This window comes from Hippopotamus amphibius, chromosome 2, assembly GCF_030028045.1.
Source record: "Hippopotamus amphibius kiboko isolate mHipAmp2 chromosome 2, mHipAmp2.hap2, whole genome shotgun sequence".
NCBI classification, from domain to species: Eukaryota; Metazoa; Chordata; class Mammalia; order Artiodactyla; family Hippopotamidae; genus Hippopotamus; species Hippopotamus amphibius.
In genome coordinates, this window is record NC_080187.1 from 183,706,456 (window position 1) to 183,734,354 (window position 27,899).

The 27,899-nt window shown below is 40.6% G+C and overlaps 1 protein-coding gene across 3 annotated transcripts in view; it reads left to right on the plus strand.

Annotated features, from left to right (window-relative positions):
• EIF2AK4 (eukaryotic translation initiation factor 2 alpha kinase 4) overlaps nt 1–27,899 on the plus strand; it is a 96,780-nt gene that overhangs the window by 17,638 nt on the left and 51,243 nt on the right. For 2 of the 3 annotated variants that reach the window (XM_057721640.1, XM_057721641.1), the window contains exons 4-13: nt 1,939–2,091; nt 4,069–4,149; nt 6,100–6,248; nt 14,093–14,205; nt 17,285–17,442; nt 18,637–19,172; nt 20,965–21,071; nt 21,672–21,829; nt 25,695–26,128; nt 26,666–26,735. In XM_057721640.1, the coding sequence (XP_057577623.1) occupies nt 1,939–2,091; nt 4,069–4,149; nt 6,100–6,248; nt 14,093–14,205; nt 17,285–17,442; nt 18,637–19,172; nt 20,965–21,071; nt 21,672–21,829; nt 25,695–26,128; nt 26,666–26,735 (1,959 nt within the window). Of the gene's footprint in view, nt 1–1,938; nt 2,092–4,068; nt 4,150–4,543; nt 4,826–6,099; nt 6,249–14,092; nt 14,206–17,284; nt 17,443–18,636; nt 19,173–20,964; nt 21,072–21,671; nt 21,830–25,694; nt 26,129–26,665; nt 26,736–27,899 lie in introns of those variants that run through there. The other variant, XM_057721642.1, reaches the window with a different exon arrangement.

The following is a 27,899-nucleotide window of genomic DNA, read 5'->3' on the forward strand; positions in this document are numbered from 1 at the left end:
CAACATCAACCCTACCCTGGGTCACCAGCCTGCTGGCCCACCCTGCAGATTTTGGACTTCCCAGCTTCTATAATCATATGAACCAATTACTTAAAATCAATCTCAATTTTTCCCTCTCCCTCCTTCCCTCTCTCTCTCTCTCTCTCTTTACATATATACAGTCAGCTCTTCATATCTGTGGGTGCTGCATCTGTGGATTCAGGCAACCACAGAATGAAAATATTCAGAAAAAAATCCAGGAAGTTCCAGAAAGCAACACTTGAATTTGTTGCATGCCAACAACTATTTACATAGTATTTACAACTATTTATGTAGTATTTTCTTTCAATTAGGTATTGTAAGTAATCTAGAGATGATTTAAAGTATACGGGAGGATGGGCGTAGGTTATATGCAAATACTACATCATTCTATATAGGGGACTTGAGCAACTGTGGATACCAAGGGATGACTCTGTGTGTGTGTGTGTGTGTGTGTGTGTGTGTGTGTGTGTGTGTGTGTGTGTTTATGGACACATCCCCCTTCTGTTTGTTTCTGTTTCTCTAGAGAATCCTAATACAGATGTGTCCTGCGAGGTGAGGCAGAGTGACTGTTGTAAATAAGGAGGTCAGGAGAGGCCCCATCAGATGACATTTGAGCAGAGGCCCAAGAGAAGCAAGACAGTGAACTGTAAATTTGGAGGAGAGGGGAACAAGAGCCAGTTTGGAGAGCAGCTCTCTTATTTACATCCAGTCTTACATGTTTTATCAGATTTATATAGAAAATGCTAGTAAAGTAAATAGATTAGCAAAAGAAAAGCCCTCCACTGCTTGGCTCCTGGCTCCTTTCTGGTGTGGAAATGGTTTCTCTTTGACATAATAGAAACTGCCTTCTTTCACCAGCTTTCCTTAACAGAGCTTTTCATAGAATAATTTGCCTCTTAGACTCTAGACTAGTGTTTCTCCACTGTAAATAGAAGTAGATCCAGTGAAAGCTACAGCTTCTAGTACCATAAAAAAATACAGCTTCCCCCAACAATAGCTGTGGTTTCTCTCCAAGAGAAAGCTGAACACCAGCTGAACTATATATTCTTATGTACACTGACTTCTATTACTTTTTACCCTACCCCTCTGTTAAGTCCTTTTAGAAACAAGAATTTTTAATCTGCTTCACTGTAATTGAGATAGAAGAAATCTCAGAGTGGCAGTCCTCATCTGCAGAGGGAGCTTGGCACTCTTGACCTGTTTGGGGTTGGAGTAGTCCATCAACGTGGGGTCCCAGAAACCCTTGTTCTGTTGATTTTCCAACCAAGCTATGATTTATGACTCCTAGGGGTTGGGAAAATGGCTTCCGACGCTCACATAGGATGTCTAAGAGGGGGGCCTTTTTCCTTCTTATACTGTGACTGCTTCCCTGAGTGGAAATGAAATGCTTTCTAAGTATTAATTAGCCTCCCACTGGCCCATTACTGGTGGGGAGAGAGTGAGGCCTTGAAACGTTTGCCTCTGTACCCCAGTAGGAAGTTTTCAGTATGCTGTATGGATAGATGAAAGCTCCCATGTTAGCAATGATTATTCTCTGCTCAGCTGTCAGTATGTAGGCAGCTTTTCTAGTTGGGAAGGTAGTTTTTACTTTTTTGCAGTCTTAAATATTTTACCAGATTTATTTATACAGAAAAATATTTTATCGGATTTATGCCAATAATATGCATAGGATTGCAAAATAAAAGTGAGGCTTTTTATTTATCTAGATAAGGATTTGTCTTGATAGCAACCAATTGAGATGAGTGATGTAAAAACTTTTTTCTGCGGTGGTTGTATCCTACACCTTACTTAGAACGTGTCACATCAAAATGAACGTCACCATTGTGAGTGGGTCTCGGATGGCCTGCATGTCTTTCTGTAGTCTAACCTTTGGGCGTCACTTGACCGTTTGTGCTTGATTTCCATCCACGTGTTTAGGTGATGATATTCGAGCTGGCTTACCACGTGCAGTCATTCCTCTGTGAGCACAACAAGCCCCCTCCCAAGTCTTTTCATGAAGAAATGCTGGAGAGGCGGGCTCAGGAGGAGCAGCAGAGGCAGTTAGAAGCCAAGCGGAAAGAGGAAGAGGAGGTGAGAAGCTGGTCACCACAGTGTCCAGCCCAGAGGGCTGCAAGCTCCTATAGGTTTTTACTCTGTCTCTACCTACACGCTCATCGGTATTTATTTACGTTTTGCTCAGCATTTGATCCAAGAACCATGGACTCACGTGAAAGGAGGCCCTCAGGGTAACCAAGAAGTAAATAGTATGAGTGATTGCCTCACAGCAAATGTCAGTGCTACTCCTAGAACCCCTAGTCCAGGTCTTTAAATAAAAGAAAGAAGAAGTTGGTTTCACCAAACATCTTGTGCTCTTTCTGTGCTTGTAAAGCTGTGCAGTAGTTCAGAGGCTATTCCTCCGTCTGTGGGACACGTATGTCATGCCCAAATGAGTAGCCCCAGCCACAGTCGGAACTTTTTTTTGTCCACTAACCATTTGTATTTTTTCTTTAGTCTATTTGCGTAAGGATGTACACTCCTGTATTTAGTCTTTTAATAAACTTATCTAGAACTTATTTTGATGTGGGTTGTTAAAATGAGGGTCTGAGTTTTTCTTTTTTCCCCATTTTCCTAACACGTTTATTAGATAATCATTCATTCTTAAGTGATTTGTAATACTTTCTTTAAAGTGTATTTTACTACTCATTTATGCTAAGTTCTATTTGTAAATTACCTCTTTTGTTTAATTCATCTGGTTTTTTTTTTTTCTTGAGTCTCTACCAGACTCTTTGAATTATTCTATCTTTATAATGTTTGAGTATCTAAGTCAGGACCCCTGTCCCTTCATCCTTCATTATTTTTTTTTTTCCTCAGCTATTCTCACACATTTATTCTAAAAGATAAGTTATAGAATTGCTTTCTCAAAATTAAAACAAAATAAAGCCTCTGGGATTTTGAGTAAAATTGCACTGAACTTACGTATTCATTTAAGAAGAGTTAACATCATGACAATATTCAGATTTCCTATCCAGGAATGTTTTACCATTTATTTTTCTCTCTCAGTGAGGCTTTTTAGTTTTCTTCCCTTAGATGTTATAGGTACTTCCAAGGTTTTATTTTTCCTGCTTTTCTTAGATTCTTATTCCTGGTTCTTTTTTTCCTGCTGTGTTTTCTTCATCCTTTGCTTATGTTAACACTGTCTTTGTGGGTTCCATTCATTTTGTTACTGCTTATCTCCTATTTAATTGTGTAGCCTAGCTGTCACTCAGGGTTTAAGTTCCTTCTTGTTGTCATTGTTCTTAGGCAGACACATTTTTATTAGAAGATATTTAACATTCTTGTTTTGGTGTACTGCTATAACTACATATAAGTTTGGGGTATGTTTTTGCATTTTATATTATTGCTATAATAGTTTTCGGTGAGTCTCTCAATGGTTTTGATATTTATAACCTGGAATTTTAGGGGACTCATAAAAAACACTTTTTCTCTACCTAAATTCAAAATCATTTGAGTAATAGATACGAGTCAAATGGATAGAGATCAAAATGCCACTTTTAATACTAAGACAACTGATGGGGGAATGCAGCTGAAGGTCTACGGCTCATGGGTGTGGTGCCAGCTCAGCCCACCTCCACCCAGCGGCAGAGAGTAGGTGCAAGTACATATTCTCTGCAGACGGGCAGATATCAAAGAGGAAGGGCTCAGTCAAGTGTGGGGAGAAGCGGGAGGTCAGTGGTGTTGCTGCAGTGAAAATCCCTCCACATTGGGAATTCCCTGGAGGTCCATTGGTTAGGACTCCGAGCTTCCAAAAAAAGTCCCTCCACATAGAAATGGGAAGTAATTTTCCCTCCCCACACAGTCTTAACACCCATTTAAGTGGGAAGCCTATTGCGTAATAACGCTGATAAAACTGATGTAACTGCAGTTTGTACTAAGGTTCTATATATTCAGGTCTCTTAAGAGGGGAGAGCTTAAATTATTGAAATTCAAAAGTTTTTTTTGTGATTTCAGAATTTGTATGTTGTATGGGTTTCAGAGATCAGCATTTGATGGTGGTATGATTTATTTCAGCAACGTGAAATCCTTCATGAGATTCAGAGAAGGAAAGAAGAGATAAAAGAAGAGAAAAAAAGGAAAGAAATGGCTAAGCAGGTACTCGAGCAATTCTGCCATACTCACATAGTTTACATTTTGCTGAACATAAAATCTTTTTCTTTCCATTGATGATACTTTATAATGCTTGAACATCTGAGAAGTCAGGACCCCTGTCCTTCATTCTTCATTATTCTTTTTCCTTCATTATTCTTTTCCCCTCCTTTGTTACTGTCAGTCGTAAAGCTTAAAACGAAGCACTAAAAAGTCCCCCAAATATCATTCATTGTACATTTTATTTATTTATTTATTTACTTATTTATTTATTTTTTGGCACACGGGCTTAGTTGCTCCGTGGCATGTGGGATCTTCCTGGAGCTGGGATCGAACCTGTGACCTCTGCATTGTCAGGCGGATTCTTAACCACTGCGCCACCTAGGAAGCCCCCATTGTACATTTTAGATTCTCCAAATAAGTAGCAAAATTTAGAGTTGTATATTATCTGTAGATGACTTAGGCTTATGTAACTACAGTAGTTTTATCAAAAGAGTTGAAGGAGAGAGGAGATTGAAGCTTTGATAATCAACCCAGACTGGAATTCTTAATACTTGGAAAACAGAACTATTTGTTCATACTGAAGAGTGAATGGAAGCCACGTGGATCTGCCCAAGATTTCATTCAGTGATGGAGAAGAAGGATTCAGCAGAGCCGATTTAAAAAGCAGTGGTGGAAAAGGGTAAAGTCCTTTTTCCTCTATTTTTCCTGAGTCTAACTCAATCAAAAAACCAGCTATACATGTTTGGAGAAATCCATAGAGAATTTTGCTTGTTCTCTTCTAGAGAATTATGGCATTAAACTTAAGGGAAACGATGAGGTGCAGTGCGAGGAGGCACTGATGTACTGGCTGAAAGCTTGGGCGTTTTTACTGCCTGGCTCTGTGACCTGGACAGGTGACACTCTCCGCAGCTCATTTTCCTCACCCTTCAAAATGGCACAGATAATGCCTTCCTTTCTGTCTTATGTAGTTATTCCCACAGATAAATGTACTGCCCTTTGTGAACATACAAAGCTGTATACAGGCTTAAGGTGATATTACTGTTCCCACCAACTCTCCTGTCTTACATCTGATCTGCCTTCCTGTTAGCCACTCTGCTCTCTTCTTGTTTGTTTTTTACAGTGTTCAAAATAATTTAATATTGAGGTCAAGATAGATAACAGAACAATACTAATTCTGTCAATAGATAGAAGCAATAATCCAAGCATAGACCCCCTCCACCCCATGTATATATAACTGATTTTATGACTAGAGTACAAAGATAATTCTGGAGAAAGGATAGCCTTCTCAGCAAATGGTACTAGAACTTTTTTTTTTCTTTTCCATTATGGCTTATTACAGGGTATTAAATATGCTCTCTCTTTGAATGCCTCCTTCTGTTCATCTCTTGGTCTTCTCCCTAACTTTTCATGCATTTGCCACGATTCTAAGCATCTTCATTTATAAAATTCACATTCTCTTGAAACTGTAACCTGGCCTTCAGTTCTTGAACTAATACATATATTTTTTTAAATATTTATTTATTTATTTGTTTATTTGGCTGCACTGGGTCTTAGTTGCGGCACTTGGGATCTTTGTTGTGGCTTGAAGTCTTCTCTCTAGTTACAGTGCAGGCTCTCTAGTTACAGTGCAGGCTCTCTAGTTGTGGCACGTGGGCTCAGTAGTTGTGGCATTAGTTGTCCCAGGGCATGTGGGATCTTAGTTCCCCAATCAGGGATCAAACCTGCATCCCCTGCATTGGGAGGTGGATTTTTAACCACTGGACCACCAGGGAAGTCCCCTGAACCAGTACATATTTGGACATTAAATTTTTAAAAGTTGAGCTCAACTTTATTACACTTGAAAACATTCAGCTTAAATAAAATATGCATTCTCTACATATTTATAATTATGTACCATGATCATTTTCAATTTATGACTTATGTCTAAGTAGGTTTTACTTTTATTTTTTTAAGGAACGTTTAGAAATAGCTAGTTTGTCAAACCAAGATCATACCTCTAGGAAAGACCCAGGAGGACACAGAACAGCTGCCATTCTGCATGGAGGCTCTCCTGACTTTGTAGGAAATGGTAAACATCGGACCAACTCCTCTGGAAGGTCTAGGTAAGTCCCTGAGGTTTCTGATCTGGAAGGATGAAAGATGTAGAAGGATTAAAATGAACTTATAGTGAAATTTGTTGGAATTGTCACATGATAGTTTTAATAACTTTTCCAAAGCCTGTATATCTTAATATATTAGTTAGCAATATGAAATAAAATTTTCATTTGTTTTTAACACTTTCCAAGTATCTTTCATGAAACCAGTTTTATGGTTCATTCCCCTTTATAACAGCTGTGACACTTCACAGTCTTGCCTCCAGTGCAGTTTGATCTGACTTTTAATGATCTAATTATTCAGTAAGTGATTTAAGAACTTGGCGTCCGTCAGAATCATCATCCAATCAGATTTCGCACTGTGTGTGTTTTCAGTCTGTAACCCCTTAGGTCCCACCACAGATGTGGGGAAATGCTCCAAAATGGGCACAAGTATAGGAGATCCTTTACATGAGGATGGGAGCCCCAATTTGCTGCCAGGGCTCCCCTCCCTGTTGCTGCTGAAGACACTGGGCTTCCCTGTTGCTACAGGTGGGCTCCTGGGTTGTTCCCTGTCACCAGAGGTCATATGAAAGATACTGTCTCTTCCTCCGCATCCTTTTCCACCAAAGTATTGAGATTGCCTTGTCTATTTGCTGTGACCCCCTATGGACCAGAAAGGAATTTTAGTACAGAATCCATTTGTGAGTAGGTAGGTGATTAAGTAGTGTAGGTATTATAATTCAGCTTCTTTATATGTTTAAACTCTGTCTTGTGAGAATCTAAACAGCACTTAAAACCAACAGTTTCTTCCATAAAAAGAAACATTTTAGGTACCACACTAAAAGCTTATATAATCTTTTGGGTTACAGTTTGTTTATAAGAATGAATCATTTCAGTTCTTTCCCTAAAAATCTACTTTAAAAAAATCAGCTCAGAAATCGTTTTGATATTAATGTTTAACCACCTACTGTTAAGGTGAACTAAGTGTTTTCTTGAATACAGTTTCTGGTAACAATTCCTTTTTAAGATTATAACTCCTTGCACCAATTTAGATTATTTTTGCAGCTGGGCTTCCATTAGGCAACACAGTTTGAAGATGTCAGACAGAGTATTTCACTAGGAAATATTTGACAAATTCCTACTGTGTTAGAAACAGTGGAAATAAATCAATGCCATGAATAAGGATATATAAACACAATTTTTTTAGTTTAAACGTTTGCATTTTTGTGGCTAACTCTAAACAGGGGTCCAAGATTAGTCTTACTTTTGAGGTCAGAGATCATTAGCAAGTTTATTCAAGGAAGGATGGGAAATTCTCTCTCCTGACTTACATAGAACAAATTTTTATGTAGTGCTTGTAGAGGGACCTTTGTATGTCTTGGATAGAATGACATTCCACGGGCATCCAAGAGCAAATCATTTTCATCTGTTGTTTGCCAAGGTTGTTGCACAAACCTGCATGGAACTCTGGCACTATGTCAGCTACTGACTAGAAAAGAATGAATCTTTCTTAAAATATAGTTTACATGCTTCTTTGGTTAAGAAATAAAAATCCTTGATATACCAGAGTACCTCATGGCATGTTCTTGATTCTTTTTCTTCCTTGCTATTCACTGGTCTTTGAGTTGGAAAGCCAAAGGAAATAAGCAGTGTTCCATTTTATTCTTTCAGTTAATAGGTATTGTGTTGGCCAGAAAGTTTGTTTGGGTTTTTCCATGTAACAGAAAAACCCAAACGAACTTTTTGGCCAACTGAATACATTTGATAGGGTTAGTAGAGATGGCCTTGTCGTTGGTATTGTCAGCAGGCAGTATTCGAATTGGCTGTGACTGAAAGCAATACAGTCTAGATCCAGATACTTAATGAGCACTTACTAAAGGCCAGACAGTGTTCTGATTTCTGGGGATTCAATAAACAAGATCAAGAAGGATTCTGGTTTCATGAAGCTTATATTGTAGCTGGAGGAGACTGTCCACAAGCAAACAAGAAAATGTCAGATAGTGACTAGTGCTCTGCAGAGAAATTAAATAGGCTGTCTTTTTGTTGTTGTTGTTAGATTAATTAATTAATTAATTTCTTTGGATGCAGCCGGGTCTTAGTTGCGGAACATGGGATCTTTTTTTTTTTTTTAATTTATTTTTAGTCACAGCATGTGGGCTCTCAGTTGCAGCATACAGAACCTAGTTCCCTGACAGGGATTGAACCCAGGCCCCCTGCATTGGGAGTGTGGAGTCTTAACCACTGGACCATCAGGGAAGTCCTAAATAGGCTGTCTTGAAAAAAGACTAGATGACTACTTTATTTATTTTTTAATTATTAATTAATTTATTTATTGGCTGTGTTGCATCTTCATTGCTGCACACGGGCTTTCTCTGGTGGTGGCAAGCCGGGGGCTACTCTTCATTGTGGTGTGCGGGCTCCACATTGTGATGGCTTCTCTTGTTGTGGAGCACAGGCTCTAGGCATGCGGGCTTCAGTAGTTGTGGCACATGATCTCAGTAGTTGTGGCATGTGGGCTCTAGAGCACAGGCTCAGTAGTTGTGGTTCGTGGGCTTAGCTGCTCCGTGACATGTGGGATCTTCCTGGGGCAGGGATCAAAGCCATGTCCCCCTGCATTGGCAGGCGGATTCTTAACCACTGCGCCACCTACAAAGTCCCTGGATTGCTACTTTAGATTGGGCATTTGGATGAAGGAGTCCAAGGATTTGCTCCTGAGTGACTAAAGGACAGTGGCTTTAGACTGGGGCGTGCGGATACCGGATCTGGATGATGCAAAGGGGCCAGCTGCTCGGCTGAAGACCTGAGGCCAGCCTGGGCCTGTCTTGCCCAGAGCTCATCAAACAAGGCAGTGTGGCTAGAATGACCAAGTATGGAGAGAGTGGCTCAGGGGGTGGACAGTGGCAGGTCATGGAGGGCTTTGCTGGTTGGGTCAGGAGTGTAGGTGTACTGAGCAGCCGTTGGCGTTTTAAAAAGGAGTGAGATATCATCTGGTCCACACTGAGTGAAGTTCTTCCTGGCTGCTAGTGGAGAATGAAGAGCAGGGGAGCAACCGTGGAGGAATGATTTGCACACCTCGTTTCATACCACTCTCCGTCTCCCTCACCCTCTGTGTGGGAGCCACGCTCATCTTCTAGTGCTTCACGCACACCAAGCTCCTTCTGGTCTCAGGGTCTCTGCCAGTCACTTTGCTGCAACCCTGTCCCTTTGGCACGTTGCGCGGCTGACTCCTCATTGTTCAGTTCTCCCCTCGCACATGGCCTCAGACACCTTCCCTGAGCAGCCCCACCCCACTCCCCTGCTTAGTCACTTGTTCTCCAGCCCTCTGTTTTATTCAGTCTCTCCGTGGCAGTTAATGCTAACTGAAATTCATATTCATTTGTTTGCTTTTTTTTTGTCTTTCTCCTTTCATGAAAGTGTCAAGTTCATGAGAGGAAGGACCTCATCTGTGTTTTCCTCAGGGCCTGGAACAGTGCCTGGCAGAGACAGAGTAGGTGCTCAGTAAACACCTGGTGACGGAAGGGAGGATGATAGAAAGGGACAGACAGTCTTTTCTGGCACTGGTAGGGACTGCAGCCTCTTTAACCAGGGCAACTCTGCTTTTCTTTTTATGTGGAGTATATAAAAAATCAGTAACGCTGTATTTAATGAAAGGCTTCCACTGCATAAAACAAGAGAAAGAGAGCAGAAAACCACTCACTGTCCTAGTGAAAAGAACTTAAAGGCCTGATACTCAAGGGCTTGGCCCCCTGGCCCAGCTTTTCACTGATGCATTTTTGCCTTTATTGAACAACTTGATTTTCCGTGTCCTTAAGGTTGTCTTTTTACCCCCTTGAAGGACATACCTTTTATTTTATTTTATTTTAATTTTTTTCACATTGAGGTAAAATTCAGATAATGTAAAACTAACCATTTTAAAGTATATAATTCAGTGTCAAGCTGCCTTTTGTAAAGTGCGGACATAATTCTCCCTTGCCTTCTTCCAGGGAGGTTGTATCTCATAAAGGAGCGCTTTGAACTTTTTTAGGAGAAGCAAAAAAAAAAAAAGATTCTGTAAAATAGTTCATGGTACAAAATTATTTTCACAGTTTCAGACTTGCCTTCTTTATACTTGTTGCTCAAGTATAGCCCAGGATCTAGATACATCACCTGTTTTCACCATGAAACAACATCAGGTTGTCTCCCAGTTTGTTTTCCTTACTCTAACTCTAGATGTGATAACTGCCAGCTATTCATCCTTACAGAGAAGAGATAATTAAGGGTATAAGTGTTACTGAACTGGGTTCTTGGACTCTCTAATCAGTAGAAATTGATAAGAGGCCAGACAAGAAATTCAGGCAAGGCTTTACTGGGACTCATGCAGTAGCACAAGGGAGTGAAAACAAATAACAGGTACCCTTGCTCTCACTCTGAGGTGGGCGGCAAGCTGGTCCCTTAAATGGAGTGAGGGTAGGAGCGGACCTCTGGGTTGGGCTGAAGGGGTGGCGTGGGTGTCCTGCCCATCCCCTTGGTGGTACTGTGTGTGGGGTGCATTCATGCTACTCTGCCTTGCTCCCAACACCTCAGAAGTGGCAGTGGGTTTTTGGTCTTTTTGTATCTTGTTCATAATTTGCCCCAACTGCATGTGCACACAGTTATCTTTAGTCCCTTGCAGTTTCTTTGTATTCTGTTGCTCTAGGAGACGTTTGTCCAGGTACAAGCACTGCAGCAAAGGGTCCCAGGTCCCAGCCTGTCTCCTAAGTGTAAGACATGGACTTGGGAAGCACTGAAGTATAGAGAATGTGGGTAGGAGAAGAGAGAATCCTTGATATGTCTCTCCACACCTGGGATCCTCCATTGTTTGCCGTATCTCCGGTTGGTTCCATGGAGGCATAGACTGATTCACTTCAGACTAAGCAATGTCAGCAAATTGGGGGACCATCTGGTGAGTTAGGCAGGAAGGTGAGACTACCCGAGCCCCCTGTCAATCTATCCTATGTGGCATGTACCACATTTGTCATAATGGGGTGATTAATATTCCCAAACATGTTAAAACCAAGCATTTACACACTGTGAACTAAAGAACATAAAGAGGACTTAGACTAAAATGACTAATAATTAGCACCATCTTTTGGAGGGAGCAAAGCTTCTGATCATTTATGTTAATAAGTCTAGCACATCATTTTAAACCCTCACTCTTATCCTTTTCTCCATAAATTTCAGTTTGCCCCTGGTTGCACAAATAAGTTGAGAAGTAGAAATTTAAGCAGAGCTACAGTATTAGTTATTCCCTGGCGTTTAGACTTTGTGGACTCACATGTGGTATGAGACTCAAGTCATAACTGGTCTTGTCAGCAGTGTGGACGGGTGTTGGGGGAGGGGAAGATGTGTAGGCTTGAAGGTGGTGAGACCAGTTAATAATGGGGTATTTCTTGTGTCCAGGAGACATTTGGTGATGTCCTGAACAGGGCAGGGGAATTGGAGAAGAGAGGCTGATACTTCGGGATCAATTAGGTATAGGAGATCTAGAAGCTTAGGGAGATGTGCACATTTTTGTTTTGTTTTTCTGTTTGTTTTGTTTTTAATATTTTATTTATGTCTGTCTGTCTGTCTGTCTGTATTTAGGCTGTGTTGGGTCTTCATTGCTGCACACAGGCTTTCTCTAGTTGTGGTGAGTGGGGGCTACTCTTCATTGCAGTGTGTGGGTTTCTCATTGCAGTGGCTTCTCTTGTTGCCGTGTCCCCTGCATTGGCAGGAGGATTATTAACCACTGAGCCACCAGGGAAGTCCCACATACGCATTTTTGACTTGTGAGACAAAATGGATGACTGTACCACCAACCAAAAAAAAAAAAAGAACAAAGGGGAAAAATCAGATCAAAAATGGGTAGGAGGGAGGTGGCAGTTTCATTGACTTTGCAGCGGCATGAAGAGTAGATAGAAGGGGCAGACATGGAGACAGCAAGTAAAGAAGTTTGAAAATGAAGAACAATGTGGGGCGTGGGATTGAGGGAGGGGAGGATGGACATGGGAGAGATTTATGGGCTGAGGGGAAGGAGCCAATAGAGAGGAACAGATTGAACATACTGGAGAGAGGGACTAACTGATGGACCAGGATCTCAGAGGAGACTGTAGGGATGGAACGGAGGACAGGGTAGCTGTCCTTCCTCAGAGTCTGGGAAAAAGAAAAAATGGGGCAGATGCCAAGTTACTTTCTATGTGGATCCACAGGAGTGGGCTTCACTGCCCGTTGCTTCATGTTCTCACTGAGAGTGGAGGTTAGGGCCATGCTCAGAGTGAGAGGCTGCTTCCTGGATATCTGTAGCTGATCAAAGCATTTCTTACAAGTGTCCAGTCCTGACCATCAAGAGCGCTCTCCCTTGCCTTGTCCCTACAAAGCTCTCCCGATCTACTCGTTAGTTTTGCATTGTAATCTCACTTCCCAGCTATTGCTTCCCACTCAGAAGAAAAGTAGAAAAAGGGAAAGAGAGGAAGCGGGATTGGGCTTTGAGTGTTTTGAAGAAGTTATGAAGGCAAATGGCAGAGAGTGTCTTCCAAAGACAAGAAAGAGAATGAATGAGCATTCAGTAGTGGGGGGCCCAGTTAGCGACCAGGAATTCGTAGTGCTGCATGCCCCCATTTTGCAGCTGTCTCCAGATGTGTGTGTGCACAAGATGCGGGGTCAGGATGGAATGGAGCTAAATCACTGCTGTAGAACTTCTGTGATGATGGAAATATTCTTGATCAATGCTGCCCAATATGGTAGCCACTAGCCACGTGGGGCTGTTGAGTACAAGCATACCTCAGAGATGGTCAGAAACAGACCACCACAATAAAGTGAGTATCACAATAAAGTGAGTATCACAGTAAAGCGAGTCACATGAATTTTGGGTTTCCCAGTGTATATAAAAGTCCTGTTTACACTATGCTGTAGTCTATTAAGTGCGGAATAGCATTATATTTGTAAAAAAACAATGTACATACCTTAATTTAAAAATACTTTATTGCGGAACTTCCCTGGTGGTGCAGTAGTTAAGAATCCACCTGCCAGTGCAGGGAACACAAGTTCGATCCCTGTTCCGGGAAGATCCCACATGCCGCGCAGCAACTAAGCCCGTGAGCCACAACTACTGAGCCCTCATGCTGCAACTACTGAAGGCCGAGCAGCTAAAGCCCATGTTTCTCAACAGGAGAAGCCACTGCAATGAGAAGCCTGCACACCACAACAAAGAGTAGCCTGCACACAGCAACGAAGACCCAACACAGCCAAAAACAACAACTTTGTTGCTTAAAAAATGCTAAACAGCATCTGAGCCTTCAGTGAGTTATAGTAGTTAACTGATCACAGGTCACTAAAACAAATATAATAATAATGAAAAAGTTTCAAATATTGCAAGAATTACCAAAATGTGACACAGAGACATGAAGTATGCAAATGCTATTGGAAAAATGGAGCTGATAGACTTGCTTAATACAAGGTTGTCACAAACCTTCAATTTGTAAAAAAAAAGAAAAAAGAAAAAAAAAAGCCACAGTATCTGTGAAGTTCAATAAACCAAAGTGCAATGAAATGAGGTATCCCTGTACTTAGGTGTGCCTACTGCAGTTGAAAACCTGAATTTTTAATTTGAGTTTTAATTGAATTTAATTAGCGACATGTGGCTAGTGAATTTAATCTGCGACAGGTGCAGAGCGGGGGTTTGTAGTGTCATGTGGGGAAGACTCAGTGGTGAGTGGGGGATCGGACAGCTTTCCCATTAGCACCTTCAGCTCAGTCCCCAGCAGAGACAGATGTTGGACATTGAATGGGTTAGTAAGCAGGAGAAAATGGAGGGGCAAGAATTTCCTGTGTTAATCTTAAAGAAAAAAAAATCGTTGTCCAAATTTATTTTTAAGGCGAGAACGTCAGTATTCTGTGTGTAGTAGCGAAGATTCTCCTTCTTGTGAAATCCTGTATTTCTCTATGGGTAGTCCGGATCAGCTCATGGTGCACAAAGGGAAGTGTATTGGTGAGTAAACTAGCTAAACTTTTAAATAATCTAATGACGAAAGTTAATCATGAAGGAATGGGGTAGAATTGATGCTACGTTGTCTAGACCAGCGCAGTCCCAGCTGATGGTCATTCTAGCTCCTGTTCTGATGACCAGAAGGAGAAGCCGCTCAGGTTTCCCCTTCTGTAAGATGGAAATAAAAACCCAAGCTCTTGGAAATACTGTTAGCAGAGAGATAATTTAAAATTTGTCATCGTTAGAATCAGTCAAGCTTTTCAAAACCAAAATGGTTGAAATGTTACGAATCAGTAGAATTTTGCAACATGTGCATCTGTTGCTGATAAAATATGTGTAACAAAATGAGTTCCAATGCCTGTGATCTTTAATGATCGTCTCATTTGCTTAATTTGCTGTCCACCTGCTTAACGTTTTCCTGCTTGGCGTGCTATGCCAGACCAGGAAACCACTTCATTTTCTATGTGTTTTATTTAGCACTTTAGCCATCTTATTTAGCAGATGGCTATTTGGAGTGACTCTCGTTCAGCAATTTGTTATTTGAATTGTTTGTATTAAAATCAAGTTTTCAGTATCTACTTCCTTTACCCTAAATGTACATCATCTTTTATCAGTCATACAGATACAGCCACTAATTGGTATAGGGATCACTTGCATATGGTGAATTTGACAATTAAGTTTAATTTGCAATACCATGAGTATTCTTACCAAAGCTAAAAGGTAGCTAAATTACCTAAATCAAATTTGCTTTCTTACGGTATCTTTTTCCCTTCCCCTTGGAGGAGATATAAATAAACAGGGGAGTTGCCAGGGGGAGGGCAGCAGGTGGGGGAAGAAGAAACCAAGCATCTGGAGAGTCTACGATCTGTACACTTAACCTCGGCCGATTGAGGCAGCCTGGGCCATGCAGGGTTCTGCACGTACACAGAGCCTGTCCTGTTCAGACACAGCCACCATTCGGGCAGGTTCAAGACCTTGGTAGAGATGATTGGCTTTGGTCCTGAGACTGTCCTTGATTCTGAGGCATTTCTGACTTATGAATTGGCGACATAAAACTCACTACTTTTAATAATCTGGAGAAATCAGGAAGGCAAATTAATCCAACTGCTTATTACCTTACCTTGGTCTCCTAGTCTCATTGGTACTCATTAGACAGATTCACCTTATTTAATACCCTCATTAGGAAACATTTGCAACCTGAACTTTTTTTTAATAAAACCACTAAGTAAATTATTTAGTTTGTTTTCTCAGGACGGGTTTAATTTATAAAATATGTCCTAATTTTCTAAGAAATGTTTTTGTAAAAGATCCACTAATTAACATTTGCTTTTCAATTTAAAGCTGTGGGAACTAGAAGGAATCAAGAACTTCCCTAGATGTTATTCCCTGTACATATTAAAGCACTATAGAGGCTTCTGTATAAATGCTCATTGTTAGCACGAGCTCTTTTGGTAACATTTTCCTTCAGCCTCATTGCAGTGTGTTCTTTTGTCCCTTTCATTATCCCTATCACGCCAAAGTGACAAAAGGAGGGTGACAATAATAGAATTATAATACAGAATAAAAACCCAACCAGCAATTATAAAATACCCACTTAGTCCCAGTTGGGGAGATAAATATTGCAAGACATTGTGCCATATAATTCAGGAATTTATTTAGGCTTCATGTAAATCACATCGCATTCCATCCCATAAACATTTACTATCATGTGTCTCCAACATGTGCTGCATAGATCCTACATTCCAAAGATTGTTTCCTTTTGTTGACGAATTTTCAGACATCAGGGTTCTGTTTCCCCTTTAGCTAAGAATGTCAGGAGTTATTTATGACTAGCATAACAGATCATTTTAATTAAAATCTCATAAATCGTCAGCATTTCTATGAAGTAAAAGTGCTTCTCTAGGTGAGTTAGTTCAGCCACATTTCTCCAAAGTATTTCTGCTAAGACCACTTTGTCTTATGTATACAGGTTACTTCACTTTTCATTATGAAAATAATGTAGCATCATGGAGAACTATCAATATTATTTATATAGTAAGAGAAAAAGAATACTTTATATCAGTGGTTCTCAATTGGGGTGATTTTGTCCCCTGGGGGACATTAGGTGACATCTAGAGATATTTTTGATGATTAAGACTAGGGTAGGGGTGCTACTGGCATCTTGTGGATGGAGGCCAGGGATACTGCTAAACATCGTGTAGTACACAAGACAGCCCCCTTCAACAAAGGATTATCTGGTCCCAAACGTCAGTAGTGTCAAGGGTGAGAAACCCTGTTATATATGTTACGATTTGGTAAATTCAGGAAAAGAAAGGGTAGAGGGAGCTAGAAGAGAAATAAAATGGTGACATTGTGGGTGATATTTTTCTCCACTTCCGATTTTTTGGTGATTTTCTGTTATAGTCTTTAATAAAAATTTAGATGTTTGTAAGAAAATGTTCGGTGTTACAAAAATTTAGCTCTCCCAGGTATAGATGGAAACCATATGCCTATCATTAAATAAATGTGTCTTTCTTGCGCACTCAAATTTAAACTGTCATGTCTGGTTCCTTCCCTCGAAGCCGTTGGCCAGTTTCTGTTTACTGAGCATATTCACATTTTGTGTTTAGAAAATCATTGATATATTCAAATTTCCAAGTTACTAAAACCTGTCTTCCCTGTGTACACTACTCTGCATTGATGGAGTGTTCCGAGTTCCAGACTCCTTCTATCACGTTAGTTGGTATTTTAGCTGTATGAGGGTTACACTACCACACCAGTAGGCAGTCATCAGAGGTGGACTGGTTATGAAAGTAACATTGTAAATAATGGCTAGTAGAAGGAAACATTAGTCTGATACTAAGATCTCATTGTCAAATCTTGTTCCTTTGTAAAATTTAGTATTTTAGAGCTTGGAGTATATTGTTAAACACCAGAAATTGGTTACAAAAGAGCATGCATTACGTGAAATTTCATTTTTCATAGTTAGTACATGGTATCCATTGTTGAACAAATGAACTGTCTAGTCCCTCTTTTTTCTTTTTTTTTAATGCCCCCAGAAAATGTACAGTGAGATTTAATTATATTTTCTTTCAATGTGCAGGTGGTGATGAGCAGCTTGGAAAATTAGTTTACAATGCTTTGGAAACAGCCACTGGCAGCTTTGTCTTGCTGTATGAGTGGGTCCTTCGGTGGCAGAAAAAAATGGGTCCGTTCCTTACCAGTCAAGAAAAAGAGAAGATTGATAAGTGCAAAAAACAGGTAGGCATCCAAGGTAGCTCACTGAGCAAAAGGACTAATCTCAAGCTTAAGGCAACGACAAAACAAAATAGCTCTGCATTTGATTGGCCAGCAAAGATGACCCAGAGTGCTATGAGATCTGTTTAGCCAAAGGGGATGGTGGAGGACCATAAGTTTTCTCAGCTCCTGCTGCCTCTTTCAGAACTTTCACAACATGGTCAAAACTTTTGCAGCTGCTTCTCAACCTCCTTTCTCAGCCCTTGTTATTCCGTTAATAGCTGTCTCTCCAACTGGGGCTAGAGAGGACTTCATAATTGTGCTATTTGTAACCCTTTGCATTTTCTCAGTTTTCTGAAATGTTACTTCACAACTGAATTTTAAGGGACTGGAGAATTTTATAGTTCGTTTATAATAGTGAGCTTAAGGAGAACATTTAATACTGCATATTGCAGTGTTACATAATAAATAAAGAGGTTATAAAACAGTAAAGCATTGTGTTTGGAAACGTATGCGTATTTATGACAAAAAAGAAAAACTGGAAGTAGGTGCACTGAAATCATAGCAGTTGTCTTTGGGTGATGACCATAAGGATAAATCAGGAGGGTTTCTTTTGTATTAGTGCTTATTAAAATTTTGACAGTGAATCTTTATAATCAAGAAAGCTTATTTTTAAATTAATGTTTCTTTTTTCTGGTGGCCATATCACAAAACACATTGCTTTTGAAACTTGTCCGTCTTTATGAACTAGAAGGTTGACTGTGTGGTTTAGGGGAGAACTCAGTTCAGGGCATGTTCCTTTCTCTTCTTTGAAAGTACACTTTCTATTAAATATTTCACTTTTTTTAATTAATTAATTTATTTATTTATTTTTGGCTGCGTTGGGTCTTCATTGCTGTGCCAGGGCTTTCTTTAGTTGCGTTGAACGGGGGCTACTCTTTGTTGCAGTGTGCGGGCTTCTCATTGTGGTGGCTTCTCTCTTGTTGCGGAGCACAGGCTCTAGGTGTGTGGGCTTCATTACTTGTGGTGCACGCGCTTAGTTGCGCCGCAGCATGTGGGATCTTTCGGGACCAGGGATTGAACCCGTGTCCCCTGCATTGGCAGGTGGATTCTTAACCACAGCGCCACCAGGGAATTCCAAATGTTTCACTTTTGAAGTGAAACACTAGTTAATAGTGACCAACCCAGTTATCATCTTATTGGTTTTTTCCATACCAGATTCAAGGGGCAGAAACAGAATTCAACTCACTGGTAAAATTGAGCCATCCAAACATAGTACGCTACTTTGCAATGAATCTCAAAGAGCAGGACGATTCCATCGTGGTGGACATTTTAGTGGAGCACACTAATGGGGTCTCCTTTGCGGCCCACCTGAGCCACTCGGGCCCCATCCCCGTGCATCAGCTTCGCAGGTATGCAACTCAGCTCTTGTCAGGCCTCGATTATTTGCACAGCAATTCCGTGGTGCACAAGGTTCTGAGCACATCAAATGTCTTGGTGGACGCAGAAGGCACCATCAAGATTACGGACTACAGCATTTCTAAGCGCCTAGCAGACATCTGCAAGGAGGATGTGTTTGAGCAAGCCCGGGTTCGTTTTAGTGACAGCGCCCTGCCCTGTAAGATGGGGAAGAAAGGGGATGTCTGGCGCCTCGGCCTTCTGCTGCTCTCCCTCAGCCAAGGGCAGGAGTGTGAAGAGTACCCCGTGACCATCCCTAAGGACTTACCAGCTGACTTCCACGACTTTCTAAAGAAGTGAGTATCACGGAGATTTCTCTCTAATTGCACTTTACTTCTATACTTTTGGTTGTGCTTGAATGTGCTACACATCTAAGTCATATGTATAAGCTGCGAAGTGAAGAACAGGGTTAGAGTTAACTCTTTGTTCCCCCAGTCCTTTCCCAGCCACATCACGTTCTGTTTTCTCACTTACGTTTGTCATTTCCGTAACTCCTATATTCTTCTAAATGCACTTGGGCTTAGTAACAGATTTTCAGACTACTTTTTGGGGACTGCCTGGTATACCATAGGAAGTCAGTAGGAATTTCTAGGAGGAGAAGTGCCCCAGGTATTCCAAGTGGAATACCTCTCCACCCACCTTTGCTGCTGATTCCTAAGGGGTCAAAGACATGGCCTCCCATTTAGAGAACAGCTTAAGGAGTGCAGTTCTGCCCCTTGTTCTTCTTAACCATTCTTCTTCATTAGCAGTGTCCCCTTCAGCCAGGCTATAGACTGCAGAGGACTTCCTTGCCCTAGTCAGAGGATTTTCAACACCTGTAAATTACAGGTACACATTTAATTACAGATCCAGGTTTTGGGGTTTTTTTTTTTTTAATTGACGAAAACCTGATTTACAGTATTGTGTTAGTTTCAGGTGTACAGCAGTGATGCAGGATTTTTGTAGATTATACTCCATTATAGGTGATTACAGGATAATGGGTATAATTCCCTGTGGTATACAGTATATCCTTGTTGCTTATCTATTTTGTATATAGTAGTTTGTATCTGTTAAAACCAGACCCCTAATTTGTTCAAGTTTTATCCACTTTGAAACAGTCCTTACTGAGAGGTTTTCCTCCAGCCATAACTCTTTGTCCAGGTCCTTCAATTCAGTGATTTCTAGTTTAGCCCTGCCTCTGTTCTCAGTCTAAGCCACACCTAGGTTCTCTCATTTCCTCTGTTAAATAAGATCCCCTCAGTCTGGGTTTTTCTAGATATTCCCCTGGTCTTGCAGAAGTGAACCTGGATTGGTATCTTCCCTTTCTTACACTCTGTCTTGCTTCTCATCTTTTTTCCTTTTCGCATTCACTTTTTTTTTTCGCATTCACTTTTACTCACTTCATCACTCCCTACATTTCTTTTCCTTTACCCTTTACATTTCTTTTTCTGTTCCCATCTATCCCAGCTGCCATTTGGCCTGATCCATATTATTATTTCCTATCACTCATTGTGGTATCCATTACAGAAGTGAAAGTTAGCTGCACTTATATTTAAATAAGATAGTTCTGTGTACCATAAAATAGAAGTAGATGTGATATACATACAATTTTGGGAAGGGGCTAACTTTGATTCTTGATGCTGTGTTCTCTCCTTAAAGTATATAAACATCTAAGATTTCTAAAGAAATCTTTTATGATTTCTCTTGAATGCAGTAGAACTTATAAAGTACTTAAAAATTTATGACTGTTCCCCAGAAAGGCTTAGTTTAGCATGGCAAGTCATTAAGCAGAAGTGAAACTTCATAACCTACTTGTGCTATCTTATCCTAGGCTTTTAAAAATATCGTTCTATGAGGGCCAGTCTTCCTGCCTCTAGAGACTGTACTTTTTTTTTTATTCTCCCACTTATATGCAGCCTGGTGCTCAGCATGTAAATCCAGGAGGAATGTTTATTAAATTAAATCCACTTATGAGCACATTTTGGTCCATAAGTAACATGTATTCTCTAATGTGTGTCTTAAAAATAAACCCATAGTTAAAAGCCTTGGATTAATTAGTTTAGCATTTAGTTTGTACGTTGCTGAGATTATTTTTTTCCTCTCACTGAGGTGTGTCTGCTTAGATGACAAGGAAAGATGGAGTCCTCAGCAGTTGTTAAAACACAGCTTTATAAATCCTCAGCCAAAAATACCTTTACTGGAACAAAGTCCCGAAGGTGAGTCTGTTACGGTGCTTTTCTGATAGTGTATTTAACATAAATTATTTTGAAAGTATGCATATACCCAAGACTGGAAAGGACTGCATGGATAATTTATCTATTTTATGCAGAGCTTTACATAAATCCATTCATTCAGTGTGTCCTGTGTACGTGGAAGTGTTCTGCCATCCTGGTTTTTCCTACCTCTTCTGATGGAGTGTCTGGTCATGTAGCCTCTTAGCATGGGGTAACCCTTCTTGTCATGTTGCCCTTACTGCTTTGGGACTAGATTTCCCTGCTGTCACTCAAGTGGCAGATGCAAGAGCCTCGGTAGCGATTGGGATGATCAAGAGACCTGGGTTTGCCTTCTGGCTTTGTCGTTCGGTCATTTCTTTACTCTCAGTTACCCCTACCTGTAAACTTGGGCTAATTTTGTATTTCTACCTACTTTAATGAGGACAAGGTGAGGAAAGTATTAAAGGGTCTGCCAGGAGAGAAGTACTTTTTAAAACTCCTTGGTTGGGGCCCCTTCCTCCTGTGCTTGCACATTGTTGGATGTTGCAGCTCTTCCGCTGTTTTTAATGCCTCAGTCTCCTCTTACCTTTTGTTTTATCTCAGATTCTGGAGGACAAGATTATGTGGAGACTGTTATTCCTAGCAACCAGCTACCCAGTGCTGCATTCTTCAGTGAGACACAGAGACAGTTTTCCCGCTACTTCATTGAGTTTGAAGAATTACAGCTTCTTGGCAAAGGAGCTTTTGGAGCTGTCATCAAGGTGTGATACAGAGTTGTCCCCAATCCCTTTTAGAGCTCTTTCCCTGTTCCATTTCTTCAGACTTAAGGACTTCTATTTTGAGAGTAGGGAGGGAAGTGAATACAACTATTTGAAACAATGATCATCTTGCCCTTCGTGGAGCTAAAGGCTTTATTTAAAGTTACACCAGACACATTAGGAACACATCATTCCTCTTCCCTTGCTGGATGCAGTGCATTAACGTGAAAACCACATGGTTATAACGGCCCTTCAAGTGGAGTCACGACCTCCACATGAAGAACGTTTTTGTGTGCTTTGGTTCAGAAAGAAAATTGTTCTCTTTTTCTCCCATTTGCTGTTAGAGTTGCTGTAGCTAAGAGGGTTACAGGGTTAGAACTGAGATGGAATTCAAACTGGGAAGTGGCCCCAGATGGTCTTGATGGCTTTTATTTTCCAGCTCTTACTGAGCTGGAAAACTAGTGATGCGTTATTACGGTTTGCTGCTGTTAGGTCTTCCCTTCCTTATTCCAGGCTATTTGGGCTATTATCATCTGCCCCTTGAGAGAGAGATTTCAACTCTTTTTGTGTAATTTAAGCATTTTGTTTGAATTTAAGAGACCCAGATTACTGTTATCAAATCCATATGAGATATGTCATCTTACCCATAAGAAGGTAGCCCACCATCAATAGGGCAGGTGTCTCTTTAGGATTCTGAGAGTATTATTAGGAAGTATTACCTATATCACTGTGGAAGGCCTTGTACACTGAAAAAAGAACTGAATTAGTTTTCCTGTGGTAATCAGGGACAGATAGACAAACTTAAGCAAGTTTCCCAAAAGGAAGTTATAATATCATGGGAAATTTTCAACTTTCTTCTTGAAAATATAGACATTACAGTTAGATGACTAAATAGATCTATAATACTTTGGGCAGACAGATATCCTGATCAGGTAATCTTAGTTATCTTTAAGAGGAGTGGATGATTGAAGTATATATTACCCCGTTAACTCACATTGTAATTTTGATCAACTCCTTTAACTTCTTTATATTTTAGATTCTTGAATGCAAAACATGATCAAACTTCATTTCCTTATAAGTACTTAAAAATGATTAGTAAGCTCATAGAACAAAAACTTCTTGGTAATTTAAGCCCCCATGTTTTTCCTGAGGTTTCTCCCTATGAGAACCCCGTAGCCCTCACACCCCATCTCTTTTTCAGGTTAAGGTAGGGCCATCTGCTCAGAGATCTGGCATTTCGTTAGCAATTGGACCCATTACTGTTACTACACCTTTGCATTTTAATAAATGAATTCCTGAGAGTTCCATTGTAACAAGCCCCACACCCTAGTCAGTGACTCATAGTGTTACCAAACCAACCTTGGGTCAGCTCACCCACTTGCAGTAAAGCCATTGTACTGACACCAGGATTTAGTAAAGGAAAGTGCAGCATTTATTACAGGCGCCAAGCGAGGCGTAAGGGCAAATAATGCCCAAGAGACCCAAACTCCCCAGTGGATTCTAGGGAAGCATTTTTTTAAAGGCCAGGTGATGGAGAGAGTCTCAGGGTGAGGGATCAGTTCATGCACAATTCTCTGGTTGATGGCGAGGTAACAGGGCAGTGTCGCCAGGCTTAACATCAGCAGTCCTCAGGCAGCGACCAGTCTGGGCGCTATGTGCTCACGCTGATCATGCAGTTAGCTTCTCTCATCTGGCGGAGGTTTAGTTTTAGTACCTGTAAAACAACTCAGGAATGTGCATCAGACATGTTATCTATGTCCTTCAGGAAAGAACTGAAGATTCTGTGACTGCTATATGGCTGATTCACTTTTTAAATCATTACCAGTTCTCCTGGCCCAACTGCTTTTTTTTTTTGTCACTACATGTTCACATTCTTTAAATCATTATTGAGCAGCCTTTTGTGACTCAGGGGAGGCCTGGGAGACGAAAGCTTTTCTACAAACAAGAGGCAAGTGGAGGACATGGTGGGCAACTTGTCCCAGGAAGGTCCCATAGGATCCTGCTTGGTTACAATAGTGTGTGTGATATGTACTGATGTACTGAGACATCGGGTTGAGAGACAATGCCAGAACTCCCCACCATCTTCCACTCTATTAACATGGCCGTAAACGAACACAGGGCTGTCAGTTTGGGGAGCACATTCCCTATTGAGGCTTGTGCCAGGTGGCTCACAAACCTTGTTTTTTAATCTCATAACATTCTTATGAAATAGGTATTATCCCATTTTCCAGATGAGGGAACTTAGAGAAGTTATATCATTTACCTGAGGTTACATATATCACTAAGAGATTTCAACCAGCATTCAGACGGACACCTGTTTTACTCAAAAACATGTTTCATACTACTGTTTCCACACCTCAAAGAAGATAATCTGAAACTCATTTTTATAGTATTCCTTTCTCGTTCCTAAAAGTAGTTTTTGGTACAGGAATTAAATAAAGCCTATGAGCCAAGCAAGAGTATGATGCTCTCTTTTGTAACCAAGTAGTTTCTCCCTCTGCTGTGGACAAGTTGTTAGTTTTCATCACTTCAGTTGACCTACATGGTTGGGACTGGAATGTTCAGAAAACAAAATTTTATAAAAAATACTTCAGTCAACCCAATTGCCCAGGCAGTGAAACTGCCCAGGGTAAGAATGCCTCTGCATAATATATGCAGATTTGCTTTTGAAATGTTTTCTTGTATTTTTCTTGTGTTTTCCTTTTATTTTTAATCGTATTGTTCTAGTTTCCTTACATAACGTCAATTGTAAATCTTCAATCTTAGTAATAAAATCAATGGGCAGTAATTGTGTTCACGCCAGTTACTTTTAGTTACTGAGCACCTTTCTCTGTGAGGCCTTGATGCAGGTGCTTTACTCATATCACTTCATTTAATCCTCACAGTCACCTTTGAAGTAAGGCAAGTGACATAAATGCCATTTTATAGTTTAAAAAATTGTTTCAAAAAATTAAAAAAAAAAAAGCATGCTATGTCTCATTTCTACATTTTATTGAACTTCTATTAAAAATATATATAATCCAGATGTTCCCTGATTTGAAAAAGCAATTTTTCTTAAATCTGAACTTATTTCCATTACAGGAGATTCTCCTTTTTAATTAAAAAAAATCAGAGCAATGTTCTTTTAAAACACAAATTCCTCTGTGAATTTATGATTTTATTAAAATTATATGTCTCAACTCAAAAAAAAAAAAAATTGAGTTTCAAGGAAGTGAAGGCATTTGCCCAAATTCTTTATAAGTTGAGAATTAGAATTTGCACACAGGTCTTTTTAAAACTGTTGGAGTTTAGTTTCTGTTTAGTGACTTTAAGTGTAAAAAAAATACTGGAGAGAAACTAAAATCACCTTCTAAAACTTTACACTGAGTTTAGAAAATAATCTTTTAAAAACAAGTTTGGAAAAGCAACAAGGTTTACTTGGAAATTTAGATTGCAGATGCGATATTGGAAAAGCAGGGATGTAATTGTTGATAAAATGAATGATTGAAATGGAGATTATGAATTACCTGGTTGTCCAGTGGTTAGGACCCCACGCTTCTACTGCAGGGGCATGGGTTCCATCCCTCCTCAGGGAACTAAGATCTTGCAAGCCATAGCATGGTGAAAAAAAGAGAAAAAACTAATACAGTAAAATGGAGATTATGTTTTTCCTGGAGTGTTTTAGGAAGCTAAATACATCTAGCTTGGGGTGAGCTATTTTCTAAATTTTTGGCAGCCACGACTTTCTTCAGCTTAAGAGCTTCAGTCGTGTGGTCCTCAACGCGGGGTTCCCTTTGGGAGGGGAGGGGCTGATGCTGCAGGAATGCCGGTTGGTGTGGGGTTCGGAGTGGCTGACCTGCCAGACCTCTCTGCCTTCTTCGCGTGGCAGGTGCAGAACAAGCTGGACGGCTGCTGCTACGCGGTGAAGCGCATCCCCATCAACCCGGCCAGCAGGCACTTCCGCAGGATCAAGGGCGAGGTGACGCTGCTGTCGCGCCTGCACCACGAGAACATCGTGCGCTACTACAACGCCTGGATCGAGAGGCACGAGCGGCCGGCGGGCCCCGCGACGCCGCCCGCGGACTCAGGGCCCCAGGCCCAGGACGGGAGAGCCTTGCCCTGGCCGCCGGCCGGTGACAACGGCACGGACGGCCCGGGCAGCGTGGAGGCGGCTGCACCGCCGCCCATCCTCAGCAGCTCGGTGGAGTGGAGCACGTCGGGCGAGCGCTCGGCCAGCGCCCGCTTCCCCGCCGCCGGCCCGGACTCCAGCAGCGACGAGGACGAAGACGAGGAGCACGAGGGCGTCTTCTCGCAGTCCTTCCTGTAAGAGCTCCCAGGCACTGCCGGCTCATCGCCGCCAAGGCCAGGCCAAGGGAAGGGGACTCGGTTAGAAATACAGTCTCGTGGACCATGATGAAATACATGAATATGGAATTCATTTTTAGAGAGTAACCAAATTCAATCCAAAAGTTTTTTCCCCCTGCTATCTTCAAAAGATCTCTAAAATCCAAGCCCTGGAGGAAGGAAAAATAGAAACTTCTTCCAGTCCCTCCTCTTAATACATTTAATAGGATTTTTTAAAGAGCATTCTTTTTATTTAAGAGCTTCCAACTCTGTGGGACATAAAGGAACTCATTTGGAGTCTTGACATAGGGCCTACTGCAGTTCTAAAGAGCGTTACCAAACCGATAATTATGATCCTAAAATAAAGTTTAATGCATCTCAGAATCCATCCTCCTTATTTACATTCATGGTTGTATTTTACTGTATCCAACTGGATACAGTTTATCGAGACTCTTAGCTATTGAATTATATATAACAGGGAATTTGGTTTCTTTAGTCTTTATTTCTCTTTTTAAGACCTGCTTCAGATTCTGAGAGTGATATCATCTTTGACAATGAAGATGAGAACAGTAAAAGTCAGAATCAGGTAAATATATAGAAATGATACCATTTTATTCATCATGGGATGGGTATATAAGCAAATGTTTGATGTTATATACCTCAGGTAAAATAGTAAAGCCTTAATCTGATATGCAAATATAGAAAACTGTCGATTTTAAAAAATGATTACTTAAAATATGCTACTTATATGGTTACTTATAGGTCTTAATTTATCCACATAATAAAACATGCCTGCTTTTAGAAGAGAGGAATAAATTGACATGCTGGGGTTTTTTGTTTTGTTTTGCTTTTAGTGAAAACCATTTCCTAGAGGATTTTGGGAAACATTGTGTGGTTGAGGATGAGTGTTGAATGCAAATTAATTAACTAAACAGCCTAATTGTGGACTTATATAGGTGTCTCTCACATGAATTAATCTTGATGGCTTACTCTCATAAACCATTCTCTAGAACAGTGTTTTAACACTGGGTTATGATTACCTGTAATGGGTTATGAAATCAGTTTCGAGGGTTACACTGAGCTTTATTTTTAATGCTGTGGAGAGGAATATAGAACACCAAAATGTATCACACTAGTAAAGGTAAACTCTGTTCGTAGAACTTGTCTCTTATGAGTATGTGTATTAGGTGTAATATAAAATACAATATGGCCTGCAAGATTTGAAAAACACTGCTCTAAGCCTTTGACTCCACTCAATTCTCTATCTTTCTCCATCCAGGCCAGCAGAACCCCTCAGTGCTGATGGCTTGGAGTTCAGGGTGAAGCTTTGTAATTTCCAGGGCTGTCAGTTGTTGCTAGAGAAGCCGTCTGCAGCTGGGGGTTGGATACATGACTATATTACCAGCAATAAAAATATAATTACAAGCAGGGTGCGTTCACGGTAGATAAGGAAAAGTCTACATGTAGACTCTCTTAGATAAGCAGTTAAATTGATTTGAATGAGGTCTGAATGTGTTAGCCAGCATTTTTTATAAGTACTTCCCTTTTCTATTAAAATCCCCTTAAACCCCTGAGGAAGTTTAAGGAATAATAGCATAAGTAGTCTAAACTAACTGCTTTGGTTTTAGCATTAGTTATGTATTTAATTATTATGGGGGCACCAAATTTACAATTCTGGGTTTGCTCAATTAAGGGAGATATCCCATGGGCATTCTAATTGATGGGTAGAAGCCCCTAAGAGATTAACAAT